The 13,795-nt window shown below is 39.1% G+C and overlaps 1 protein-coding gene across 2 annotated transcripts in view; it reads right to left on the bottom strand.

The window, feature by feature from the left end:
- Window positions 1-13,795, bottom strand: part of CPQ (carboxypeptidase Q) — a 160,700-nt gene that overhangs the window by 87,594 nt on the left and 59,311 nt on the right. For both annotated transcript variants that reach the window (XM_065627216.1, XM_065627215.1), the window contains exon 4: window positions 11,968-12,175. In XM_065627216.1, coding sequence (XP_065483288.1) covers window positions 11,968-12,175 — 208 coding nt within the window. The remainder of the gene's footprint in view (window positions 1-11,967; window positions 12,176-13,795) is intronic.

Below are 13,795 nucleotides of genomic sequence, written 5' to 3'. Positions count from 1 at the left end.
CCCAATTAGGGAAAACTTTCCCATTAGAAAACGAAACTGAAATTTCTTTGTGCTTTCAACACAAACTTGGATTCCTTTAACAAAACTGAATCTAGCAGTAAGTGATTTGACAAGACATGCAAATTATGTATTTTCCCATCTATATATTATTGGCTGGATCATAAATAGCTTTGTGATATTGCAGAAACCTATGCTGGAAGGTCACTATAAGAGCTTTAAATGTGCTACATAGATAATTAGAAAAAACAAAGCCATCTCTTTAGTGCAGAGGCTTTTGAAACAAACTGCAGCAATCACAGCATGCCAAACAATCAGATGCTTCTCAGCAGCCTGAGCTTTTCGTACTCACGGAAAACTGTCTAGATGCCTCCACTTGCCTCTCTACAAACACGTTCTTCAATGCTCCAACTTGTGGATCTGTCTAAAACATTGCCGTTCACAAGGAAGGACAGCTTTTCTAAGGAAAAGCTGGATGTCATCTCATTACTTTTGTGCTACAATTTATACTACACCTGCTAAGTACTAAGTACCTTGCAATTGTTCTCAGCAAACATGGCAAGGACCCTGTATGAGCCACCCTGCCAGGGCACACTGTACGTTCAATTTCTGCGTCCTAAGAAAAGCAGATCACATTTCATCCTGATGAGTTTTGATTATTCCTATGAATTTGCCAAGATTTTTCTGAATCATTGCTCTCTCCTCCAGAGTACTTAGTACTTTGCCACCTTGGCAACATTTGCAACCACATTCTTCATTCCCTCACTCTGGTCCAGTCACCACCAGATCCAGAAGGTCACACTGAAGTGCAACTGTGAGCATCCCCTGAGTTGTTCTTAATCCACAGAAAAACCTGCTATAGATAAATGAAAATGGAAGTAATTTGAGTGTTAGCCATTGCTGACTGTGCAACAAATAATCTCAAGCATTCTGAAAGGCTTGCTGAGTATTTTGCAGGGGCAGGGAGTGCTGTTACGTTGATCTCTAGCAGGAAATCGTGTGTGTAACAAAGTCCACAGATAAAATAATACAAAGCTTATATATTTTCATATAATCTAGAATATTATCCTTACCATTTTTTTAATTTAACCAATCTACCAAAGTAATCTTATTTATGTCTCTTTATACTTAGCTGTATCTCTTTCCTGAAATTCAGAATTTAAACTTGCCCAGGCAATTTTTAATTAAACTACCAAATTAATCAATGAGAAAGTAAATGCACCATACTTAATGGGTAAGGGTGCGATCCAATTATTTTGTCAAACTTATTTGAAGGTTGGAAACTCTAATGAATGAGAAAAAAATTGTCTGACTTGGGCTTGCTATAAATAGGCTTATTAACTATAGCCTATTTATATGCACAGTATAACAGCTGAAGTCTTCCAGAAAGACTTGCAGAACAACTTGCAGAACGTGTTAAGAGACAGTCAAATAAAGTATCATCTGAACATTAATTCCAGCAAAGCGAACAGATCCCTGGAGCACTTTAGCATATAAACTGAGGTCAGTTGACTTCAGGCAGAAGTGGAGAACATAAATCCAAGACATCTCTGACTTCAGGTTTACAATGCCAAGAAACAAAATCATAGAAGCAGAACAGACCACGAGTTGTTGTATCCACTTGTAAGATAAGACAGAGAGGAACATACTTGTCAACAGTTCAAAATCTTGTTTTTCCTTTCCTTCACAAAGAATAATGTGATCTCAGGTTCTCTTCCTGACTATTTGAGAAGGGAAAGAAGAGGAGGGAGAACATCATGTTTTAGAGCTCAGTAATCACCCTCCTGCCAAGAAGCTGGATGATAGACATTTCTCCTTTGGAATAGTAGAATATGCCCTACTCTGCTGAGCAGCACGCCACAGAAGGAGGTGTCCTAAAACGATCATATATATGTAGCTTACAGCAACAAATTCCATTAGAGTGGAGGAATATTTCATGAAATACCTTCTCCCATAAGCAGCGCATTAAACTTGGCACATGGAGAGGATGAGGAAAATTTTGTCCAGCTGACATCACTGAAAGCAGAAAGTAAGCACAATGATCATTAGATCAGACAAGCTATTAAAAAATAAAGCCCAGAATTTTAAGGGAAACAGAAGTACTGAGACAGCATTAATATTCTTCCCTGCTGAGCTGAAACATTTAAAACACAAGGAAACGTGTTTTATTTGCTTATATGCACTCTAGAAAAAAAACATAAATTGGGTGAAATTTCTAAACCAGTATGGTTTACAGATAATGTCATCTTACATCATTATATGACTCCACTCTCCACCCTACCTATGATAATTTGTGTATGATTAGATGAAATAGGACACAGAGATTTTTTTCTGAGTAATTTATACCAGGACACTGTACTCTGTTCTTGAGACTAATATTTCACAATTATGTTTGTAAATTCAAACACTGTGATAGAAATCAGATGTCAAGGGACTATGTAACTACCAGAAGAATACACATTTTAGTTTATTTGTGTTCATATTTGTAAAGCAGCCTATGAAATAAACAACAAAGTGGGATAAACAAATTAAGACTGCGAGGAATATACTTTTCAGCATAGATGAAGAAGGAAACCTACAGAATCTATGATACAAAATACATTTTCTGTTAAAGATGCTGTAAGATGCCCTTTTTTTTTCTTTGCAACTTCAATAAAGAAGAAATGGGATCTCAGTCCTAAACACATAAACCAGTTTGTTTTTCTGACAGGTACTACTGAAAAAAGTCACCCATGTAAATCTGGAATTTGTCAAAAATTTCCATTTACCTGGTACAATGAATTAGAATTATATTGGTCCACAATTAAATTCTAGATAAATTATATATTAAATCATTATATATTGTTGATATAAGTACTGATAACACTTGAGAAACTCTATAAACAAAACTAATTCTTTGATTTAACTAAGATTCATGCCCGCTAGCCTCACAAGATCTTTAACATTTTATTAACAATTGTTTCGGACAAATTTTACTGGTATAACATGCTTTACAGGGTATTTTGCTTTGCCAAACTGTAATACATACTTTTTCACTGTTGTGTCTCCATTTATGATAAAGCTACAGCGGCAAAGCGCAAGGCCTTTCAGGTCTCAGAAGCCTAGGGGACTCCTAGGCCGATGAGACTGTATAAAAACCATATAACAGTGGTATAAAAAAATACAAGAAACTGATATCAACAGTTTGAAGCGTGTACTAAAGAAGCAAACTGAGGTCTTGAGACTAATTCTCTTAAAGACCATGCCAACCGTGGTCAGCTTATCATTGTCACCATCTCTCCCCACTCCCAGTTCTCATGAAGCAGCAACGTGACGTATGAAACTCTAACACGTCTACCCACAGTTCTGCGGCTGGTTCAGTGTTTCTCAAGAATGCCCTCTCTGCCCACTAACACCATGAACTCTGCTAAATGCTCTGCTACACCGTTGAGTAACCATTACTCTCAGCTGCTGCAAACACACATTTCTTAGCACAACATCTCTACCGTCAGTATCTCAGCATGACTGAGCACACCAAGCTCTTTCCCCCTTTCACCTCAGCCCCAGCCTGGATACTTTAGATTTCACTGCCTTCAGCACTTCCCCTTCACCCCATTAACAGTGTTAGCTCTGTCCACCATCTAAAATTCCACTGTCAGGTCTTCCTCCACATTGGTTCTGTGTGTGAGAACCTCTGAATCTGTGTCAAACAGCCTTCTCCATCCCACACACACACAGAATCACAGAATCACAGAAAGTTAGGGATTGGAAGGGACCTCAAAAGATCATCTAGTCCAATCCCCCTGCCAGAGCAGGAACACCTAGATGATATTACACAGGAATGTGTCCAGGCGGGTTTTGAATGTCTCCAGAGAAGGAGACTCCACAACCTCCCTGGGCAGCCTGTTCCAGTGCTCTGTCACCCTCACTGTGAAGAAGTTTCTTCCCATATTTAAGTGGAACCTCCTGTGTTCCAGTTTGTACCCATTGCCCTTTGTCTTATCATTGGTTGTCACCGAGAAGAGCCTGGCTCCATCCTCGTGACACTCACCTTTTACATATTTATAAACATTAATGAGGTCACCCCTCAGTCTCCTCTTCTCCAAGCTAAAGAGACCCAGCTCCCTCAGCCTTTCCTCATACGGGAGATGCTCCACTCCCTTCATCATCTTCATGGCTCTGCGCTGGACTCTCTCCAGCAGTTCCCTGTCCTTCTTGAACTGAGAGGCCCAGAACTGGACACAATAATCGAGATGTGGTCCCACCAGGGCAGAGCAGAGGGGAAGGAGAACCTCTCTCGACCTACTAACCACCCCCCTTCTAATACACTCCAGGATGCCATTGGCTTTCCTGGCTGCAAGGGCACAGTGCTGGCTCATGGTCATCCTGCTGTCCACCAGGACCCCCAGGTCCCTTTCCCCTACACTGCTCTCTAACAGCTCATTCTCCAACTTATACTGGAACCTGAGGTTGTCCTGCCCAGATGCAAAACTCTACACTTGCCCTTGTTATATTTCATTAAATTTTTCCCCACCCAACTCTCCAGCCTGACCAGGTCTCTCTGGATGGCAGCACAGCCCTCTGACCTGTCAGCCACTCCTCCCAGCTTGGTGTCATCAGCAAACTTGCTGACAGTGCACTCTATTCCCTCATCCAAGTCATCGATGAATATATTGAATAGCACTGTGAGTACACACTCTTATATGTGCAGTTTTCCATTAGACTCGCATGGAAAAGAAGTATTTTTTAGCCCTGTACTCATCTTCTGGCCTGCAGACTCACTAGGACAAGAGCAATCTTGGTAGTCCTCCTTCTGCTGTACAAGGTCAAGCATCCAGTCTGCACCCGACAAATACACACATACTACTACAGCTATTTGACTACTTCTGTAGTGAATAGTTCTTTTTGAACTAACCCTTGACACTTAGCACTAGTATTTCTGTCACCTACTTATTCATAATGAAAACTACAATGTAGTTTCTTTCCTCCTTCCTCCTCAATATTGTGGTTTCTTACTTCATGCCTCAGGCAAGTATCACATCTGCCAAACCCAAGACTACCCTTTAGATACTCTTGTGTATTGAAATGCAAGAAGCATCCAGTGTAATTTGAGATTATAACTTTTTCAATGTGGAGGAAAAAAGCTTTCACAACCATTCTGTAAACTCTATGTGTATTTGTAAATTATTACTGAAATAAAATCCCACAGTAATTCTTTAAACTGCTGTGTGGGAGTAGAAACAAAGGAATGGGTTGAAGAAAAAAATATTACAGTGTATCTGCTTATACTCACATCATCAAAAGGACTACAAAACTGTGTGCTCAGATAAATTTGCTGACCATTAGAACAAGCACCCTAAATGTTCATTTTTAGCTCCTAATTTCAAACTTAGTTGGTTGCAATTTAAGAAGCAGAGAAGTTAACATCCAGCCAAACTCTCCAAAGAGCAGTGCATGGAGCAAAGGCCTAGCACGTAGCTTTGGCTGACACCAGACTGGATTCAAGAGGAGAAAGGGGCTGGGGTAGGCAGCCAGCTGACATATATACAGGGATATCTATGCCCAAGCTCAGAGAAAGGCAGAAAGCACGCTGTCTGAGCTTACGTCAAGAGAATCCAAATGGAACGTGTATAGCAGGTGACAGCAGCACTCAATGCCTCCAAACTCAAGGCCACCTAGATGTCCTCATCCCTTGTCACTGTCACCCTGGTGCTGCAGTAACCTAGGATATCGCCAGTTGTGTGCCAGCACGTTGAGTCAGCACACTCTAAGAAGGTTCCATACCCTCTGGAGACTAGAGGTTGATGGCAACTAAAGCCAGTACATTTTTCCTTCATATTGGAATAGCTCATTTGCACTGACAGCAACTGTGCCTTAGCTGGCAAGAGGAGGTCCCTTTCAAAGAGCTGCACATCCCTTGGTTCTGCTCTGGCGTCACCAAGCTGAAAGACACAGCAACTTCAGGTGTCTCCAAGATCAGCAGAGGCTGCTGCTACCCTGGCTCTCTCGTCCACTCTCAGCTGCCACATTTACAGATATGGTCTAAGTCATTTTTAAAACATCTGAACATTACAAAGGTCACATTATGCTGATGAACCTGACCTGATGCCTTCTAGCAAAATTGTATCAGGAAAATAATTTTTTAAAAGTTGAAAGCTATTTCGAATACAAATTTATTTGTTCCACCGGTATTTCAGACACACACTCTAAGTAGTACAATGGTTTTTAACTGTCGCGCCGTAACGACATCAACCACATATGTACAAATCACTTAGAAGATGCCTTTGTTGCATACCCAGACACTGAGGTTTCCATAAAACATGCCCACTTTAGGACATATTGGTCATTCGGAGTCAGAAGGCAAACTATTGCCAAGTTCTCCCCAACTGAATTAAATGCTTTCTGTCAGATCTTGGGTTTTAAATGGGCAATGCAAGTTTTAGATTTGCCAAGCTCTACATCACGAAATTTGGCATGCACTTTAGACTTAAAATTTGGTAGGCCTTCCGGCAGTTTAAAGAAAAAAAAATTAAAATGGTCAAGTTACAAGGAAAAATTTTCCTCCGTATCAGTTTCATATTAATTTGAGTGGTTTTGTTATGACAAGACCTCTGTTTAAGAACAAATGACGGCAGTATTGCCACTCCCACAAGGCATGCTATAAAAATAACCCCCCGAATTAAAAGTACAAAGTCCTGTTACTAATAAAACACACACGCACAGAGGGTACTACTTCTTTCAGAGAGTACTGATACAAAAACTTGAAAGAAAATAAAACATTTCCTAACAATGCCAATGTTCCTTCTTCACCCATTCTCTTGTTTCTTTTCACCATTTCTCTTTCTTCTTCTTCTTCTTTTCCACCAGTTCACTATCATGAAGTAATGGGCTGGCACTCTCAAAACCCAGCCTTCATAATAATCTCTTAAATTCTTTCAAATTCTCTTAAATTGTACCAGTGGCAGGCATCAGCTTACAGTCACAGGAGAGAGGCTCACAGACGTGCACTTAAAAGCCCTTCAGCATTTTGGAATGAAGAGCAAAACAATCCACATGGAGAAAATGTGATAATGGAGCCATAACCTGATGGCACCAGCCTCTTAAAACATTTCTACTCAAAGCTCTATTGTATGCATGATTTAGTTTGAGCATAGGGATATCTGGAAGCCACATCAAAGGGCTAATGGACAGACATTTTGTTAACATATGTAGAACTGATGCCAGGCCATAAAACAACATTGTACTGAGCATTACACCACATCTTCAGAGAAGTCTTTTTTTTTGTTTGTTTTTTTCCCCAGGGTTGGATTGGGTTTTTTTTTTGGTCTACAAATTATTTCTTCCCTTATGTGCATGACTGCCTAACAGGCTCAGAATTCTGGACAATTTTCATGTTCTCTTGTTCCCTGGAGCTTTGCCCAGTATCACAAATTCCAAAGAGAGGGCTGATTTATGAAATAGAGAAAGAAAGAAGAATGAGAAGGTATATAAGCTGCTATTTTCTTTGCAGAACAGGTTCTGCTACATGAATCACAGATTGGAAAAGAACTTCACAATCTATTACCTTAGCATCCCCGTTTCTCAGGTCGTTCCTAGGACTGCAACTTTCAAAGTGCTGTCCAAACTTGGCTCAGAGCTACAGCACCTTCAATGGTCTTTTATGTTTGTGGTGTTCAAAATAGTCACTTTTCAAATGGTACATTTTGTAGATATGGCACTCCATAAAAACAGGAGGCAAAAAAGCAGTGTAAAGTGAATTCCTGGAACAGCTCTTCAGGATTCCAAAAAAGCCACTTACAAGCCTCTCCACTTGTCCTCTACAGTATTTATGCTAGATCACAGAATAATGTGCAACCATTAAATTTATGTACTTTGTAGGGCACTTAGGAAACAGTTTTCCCATTTCTTAGTAACTGTAAGCTAAGTAAAACAGCACTGCAAACCAGGAAACATACAACACGGAAAGATACTGAAAGTCAGGATTACAGAAGAGTTATATCTTTATCCACTTTGATACCTTTCCAGTTGATCATGTATTTCATGGTTCCGTGTTTGGTACATTAGGTACACTGAAGCCAGACTAACAAGAAACAGCCACTATTTATAGCATTTCCCCAGAGATGGGAACGGTTGCTTCTGCACTTTAAGACCAATCATGTTACATCTGTATTAAAATGAGAAGACAAACATGTTTTACTGCCAGCTCTGCCTGAATTTCAAATGAAAACCACATTAGTTAACTTGTGAAATTCTCAGTCAGTCTCCAGTGTCAACTTACATAGTTTAAATAAAACATCTCACCAGTACACAATACAGTACAAAAGGACGCTAACAGCACTGTCCAGGGTTCAAAAGTGTGCTTCAAAAACTCCTTCTCCAAGATAGAAGTCAGGCATGGACTGCAAATGTCTCTGACCTGCAACAGCCTGGACCTCAGCAGTTTCTGCTACCATAACCTTTCTCATTTCACAGACTCTTTGGCTCAACTGTCGGCAGTCATACAGGCTTAAATATGTTAAGCCCCACAACCCACAGGTTTTCCACTCTCATTGCTGTCCTAAGCACCGTGAGAATGTGAACCTAAGCTCAGAAAGGCTGCCAGGGCATCAAGTCATAGCATGTTTGGTCCCGCTGCTTCCAACCGGTTTATATGAAGAAAAGTTTGATCTTGAACTCATTATCTTACAGGCACAGGCTCACCTCCTTTGGACATTTATGGGGATTCAGGCTGCAGCAGGCACTACAGGAGGACCTCAGGCCTGGCAGCAAGGATGGTGGAGAGATGTCTCTGCTCAGAACATGCACGGTCATGCCCGTGCTGACATTAGCAAGGGTCCTGTCTGGGGAGAGAAGCCCTTCCCTCACTCAGACAGGATGACAGCAAGATAAACAGAACAGAGACCTTGGTGAGACACTGAGCTTTACTGACAGCACGACAAAACCCATTTCCTTGTTCTCTTCAGATGCTTTCTACACCACCTGAAAACTTAGTAGTGCAAAGTTGCAACTTACAGTAGGTTTCAAAGTTCATTTTTCTTAGTCAAAGCAATTTGTGCTAAAGCATTTGCTTACTGCTACTGGCTGGCTGAACAGAAAGGCGAAATCAGAACAGAAACCTGAAGTATCAGTGGGTTCACTTTTCAAAAGTACCTGCGTGCCTTGGGTGCAGAGCTGCCTTGAAAAGCAACAGGACATCTGCACCCATGTCACATCATTGCTTCTGAGGAAGAATGCATGCCTGAGAGCTTGTTGCTTCACAAAGCAGTAATTCTATTTCTTTTACTGCTTTAAGATATTCAGAAATGTAAATGTGTTGAAGTTAAGCATAGGTGCCTAAACACAGGTTTGCAAGTTTGAAAATTCTAAGTATGATAATATAATTTTGATGATATAAAACATTTCTTGCAACAGCAAAACAAAGTGCCTATTACAAGACTTTAAGAATGCTAAGTCTAAAATTAAGCAAAAATATGGAAAATGTGGAAAAATATGTCAGAAGTATTTAATCCACTTTTATTTTTTGTTTTCCTTAACATTTTTCTAGTTTTACTTTTTTCCCTCCATTGCTGTATGCAAGAATCCACACAAAATACTTGGAAAAATAGGTTAAAAAGGAAGGACTGAACTGGACATACTGGAAAAATGGTCAAATAAAGAAAAAACAAAACAAAACAGAATGAAAAAAGAATGGTCAAATAAAGAAAAAACAAAACAAAACAAAACAAAATGAAAAACAGGTAAGAAAAAACAATAAATCATTCTTCTCTTTCAAGGACTTTAGTAATAATATTTGACATGGCTTGTAACAGGAAATTTTTTGAGAAATACGATTTCTGTTCTTGGTGGTTATTTTTAATAAACATGCTAAAATCTCACAGGAGGAATTAACAAATTACTTTTAAATCAAGAAGTAAATTAAATTCTTGTCAATATATAAATGAACACAAGCATGCCTAACATGCAGTTACATATAGAACTGTATCACCCCTCACCAGACTTCTTCAGTATCCCACAGTGACAGTAATTTTCAATTAAATTCCAGTTTTTTAACTTATAATTTGCTGCAATACCTGTCACCAGTTACATTTCACAGGCTCCAGCCTAATTTCAAACTGTTTTGCTTTAGACCTTTGTAAGACCGATACCACCCGCTGCTGATTTCTCACCCAGAGTTCAGAGATCAAGATTTGCTTTTGTTTCAATTCAAAACTTAAACTGAAATTTTGGCCCGTGGAAATGGCACCTTTTAATTCCCCTGGATTTGTACTGCATTTTGAAACACTTTGGCATAAAAGGCATTGTAAGAGTTTGGGTCTACAATGTATTTTATTGCCTAAATAGCTAGATGGTTCCCATTTTTACCAGAGTAACACAGTGGAATGAGCACGGTGAAGCACCCATTAAGGCTCCAAGAGGAATCAAGTACTAAAAAACCTAAACATTCACTTGTTTTATTTTTCTGTTTCTTGGTTACATTTTCAAAGTGTGTCCACTACCACTCCCATTAACATCAGCAGGGGGCTTTTAAATGTCTTTACCCAGTGTTTAAAAAAACTGAGCTGCTCAGTGGAAGAAGTGAAGAGATCCCAATCCATCTCAGTATTTAAAGAAACAGAGAAGGACAGCAAAGAGAAAATCAAGTACAGGCAAGCACCTTAACACATCTTTGAAGGTTACATTTGGACGCTGAACTGAAATGTCAAAGTTTGAAATACACCAAACAAAATTCATAAAAGATAGCCTATTAGCTGGTTAGAAGCATGGCTAAAAATTCAGATCACATAAAATTAAATTAACTGAACCCTAATTTAGAAGTTGGGGCATTGTCTTTAACTTGGTAAATATGTTTCATGAACCCAGACCAATCAACCATGAGGGTAGTTACTTTTTCCCTGCCCAGCGATCAAGTCTCTGAAACGGTACATTCATGCTCGCACTGAGGAGCCAGAGCTCCAGAACTACCATTTCAGAAAAGACAAAATCTTTTAAAAGCTATGCTTGGTTTAAAAGACAGAGATAGTAATTGCTATTTTCCATTGTAGCTAGAAAACTACACTGCTTAAAAAAGAATCATGTCTCAGTAAATGTACTCTAGCAGCAATTTCTAGTGCTGCTGTAATTGAGGTTGCATCAGCATTTTCACAATAAGCCATCCCACTAGAAAATTTATTCCGTGTTGTAAGCTGACATAGAAGACCTCATACCAGGCACAAATCCTTCAGCAGCACAAATTTAGTTTGTATGATTTTTGGCTAAGAAGTTGGAAGAAAAGAGAAAGCAAGAAGAAAGGTCTTAAAATGGAAATGAACAATTTAGGATTAACTAGTGTTCAAACAGAATATGCAGATACTTTTTAGCACGGGTGGTTTATTCCTCCAAACTAGCACATGTACAACTCCTGCTAAATGCAGCAATGATTTGTGCGGGAAAAACCATCTTCAAAAAAGTTAAACTGACATCCTGCCTTCACTTTTACATTTGAGGAGAAACTCAGGCAAACAGTTTGCTTTCCAGACAGCAGAACCTGGCTTATTTGCCTGATCAAGAAACCACTTGAAGATAATTAACAGAACAATAAGCAAACCCCAAGCACAAATCCTTATGGCAACCGTAACTTACTACTTTTTATTTAAAACAATAATTGTATTTGTTACAGTGCTAGGATTTTAATTCTGCTTACATACACGCTTCTTTGTAAACCTATGCAGATGGTACTATTTAAAGTAACTTTTAAGCCAGGGGAAAAAAAAAGCAGTTTAGTTGAATTTCCTGTTCTTAGAACACAGTAATTCTTATAGTTTTCTAAAATACATCTTAGTATGCTAGAACTGAGTCAGGTGGTTTCGCACCTGCTACCTGAAAAAGACTGAAAAGCCAAGATGTCAGAAATGTAGAAGAGCAGGTGAACAAGAGTTACTCATTTGAGGGATTTCTTAGGAAGGGCTGTACTTTGTGTCTGTTTTTTCATTCTTTTTGTGTATTCTCACTCACCTGCTCTGGATACTTGCTTCCAACTATCTCTGCCACAGTGTTGAAGGAAGGAGAGTCTGGATAGGTCTTAGCCCCCATCTTCAGGTGCACAAGAATCTTAGTGCCCCGGGAAGACATCCGTGACATCATCTCAGCATCTTCCACAGAGATGCAAGCAGTGGGAATCCGGGGCACATCAGGCTGGTAATTCTGCCACCCAGTATGTGGGCTGTGAAAAGAAAAAAAAAACCACAGCGTTGACAACTTAGCTCTGTAAATTATTATCATTATTATAAAATTATTAAAAATACTTTCACTGCCATCCCCAGCAGACTCTCAAAAAGGATATATTAACTATTTTTAAATAGACCTTTTGATAAAATACATCAAGTATTTTTATACTAACCAGAACATCTCCCTGTTACCATTCCACAGGTCTGGAAAGCTATTCTGTGTCAGCTCTATTCAGGTCATTACCATGTTTTGACGCTGCAGTAGTAAATGCTCCGATACCACTTCCCTTCACTGCTTTATCAGGAAGAAAAGCAATGAAAAGCCAGTAAGTGAAAAGTTCATAAGAAATGCATTTTTCCCCTGTGACAAGTAATGAAATTAAAATTCACTACTTCAGCTATTGCAACATCAGACAGGAGATTTATTTTGAAAAGCCCTAGTATGAGAAACTTCAGGAAAAATAACACAACGAGATAATAAAAAAACTGCACATTTATTTGTTCTCAGTACACTCAAGATTTCAGCCACTACCTGTAGACCAAAAAGAACTAAAAAATCCAAACCAAACAAAACAACAACAAAAAAAGCATCACTAGATATAAGGCTTCCATGTCTTCCACTTAGGAATAGCTATGCCTTGTGGAAATAAAAAAAGGGAAAAAAAAGTAAACCGAAAATAATCACACAGTTCCTCTGACATTCACAGAGTGATATGGAGTGACTTATTCTTTCCTCTCAGAAAGCTGCAGACAATTTCATAACTATTTAAAACAATTATTTCCTTTCTAGAGGCTTCTTCTACCACCACTGCACCCAGGGCTAACTGGAGCGTGCAATTCCACATCTGACATCACAGGATTGCTAAAAGGTAATAGACAAGGTCCTTAACAAGTTCTTTTCATGTCTGGTTTGTTTCTTTGTTTTCCCACATTTGGCCATTATTTACACATTTCTCATTTTATAGTGCTTCTGTTGAGATCTTTGGATCTGACTCGCAGAAGTCCTGAGCATTACAGCTGCAGCTGAAGCCAATGCTTTTAAAGTGAAGTTGTATATAAAGCCAAATACAGCGGAAAAAAACACACGTGGGAAAAAAGATAAATCAGGATCTAGATGTATGCCCAAATTTACAAATACTCCCAGTATTAAATTATTAATTGCCTTCATTTCGCACTTGTAAAATGGGAATAAAAATACTCTTTGTTTCAAGAGAACAGACTCAATGAACAGTTGATAACCATTCCGATACTGCAATTAATGATTGGAAATCGACTGGTATACAATTACATGTCCAAAATCCTAAAAAACAAATATTAGAACTGCACATTGAAATATTAGGGTAAAACTCTGAATAAGCAGATCTCCAGTACAGGCCATCCTTTGCAGTAAATCTGTAAACTGAAATAATATATCTGCAAGCCTTTATTTCAGGCCTAATTTGTAATTCTCACATTTCAGTCAGTACTCCAGAGGTGTTTTCACAATACATAAAATATTCAGTGCTCCTGGGAATCTGGAGAGGACCCAGTTGACTGGAAGCTGGCAAACTTTGTTTCAACCTTCAAGAAGTGCAACCGGGATGACCCCGGCAGCTACAGGCCTGTCAGTCTCACCT

The sequence above is a fragment of the Caloenas nicobarica genome, chromosome 2 (genome assembly GCF_036013445.1).
Source record: "Caloenas nicobarica isolate bCalNic1 chromosome 2, bCalNic1.hap1, whole genome shotgun sequence".
NCBI classification, from domain to species: Eukaryota; Metazoa; Chordata; class Aves; order Columbiformes; family Columbidae; genus Caloenas; species Caloenas nicobarica.
This window is presented reverse-complemented; position numbering and strand designations above follow the sequence as displayed.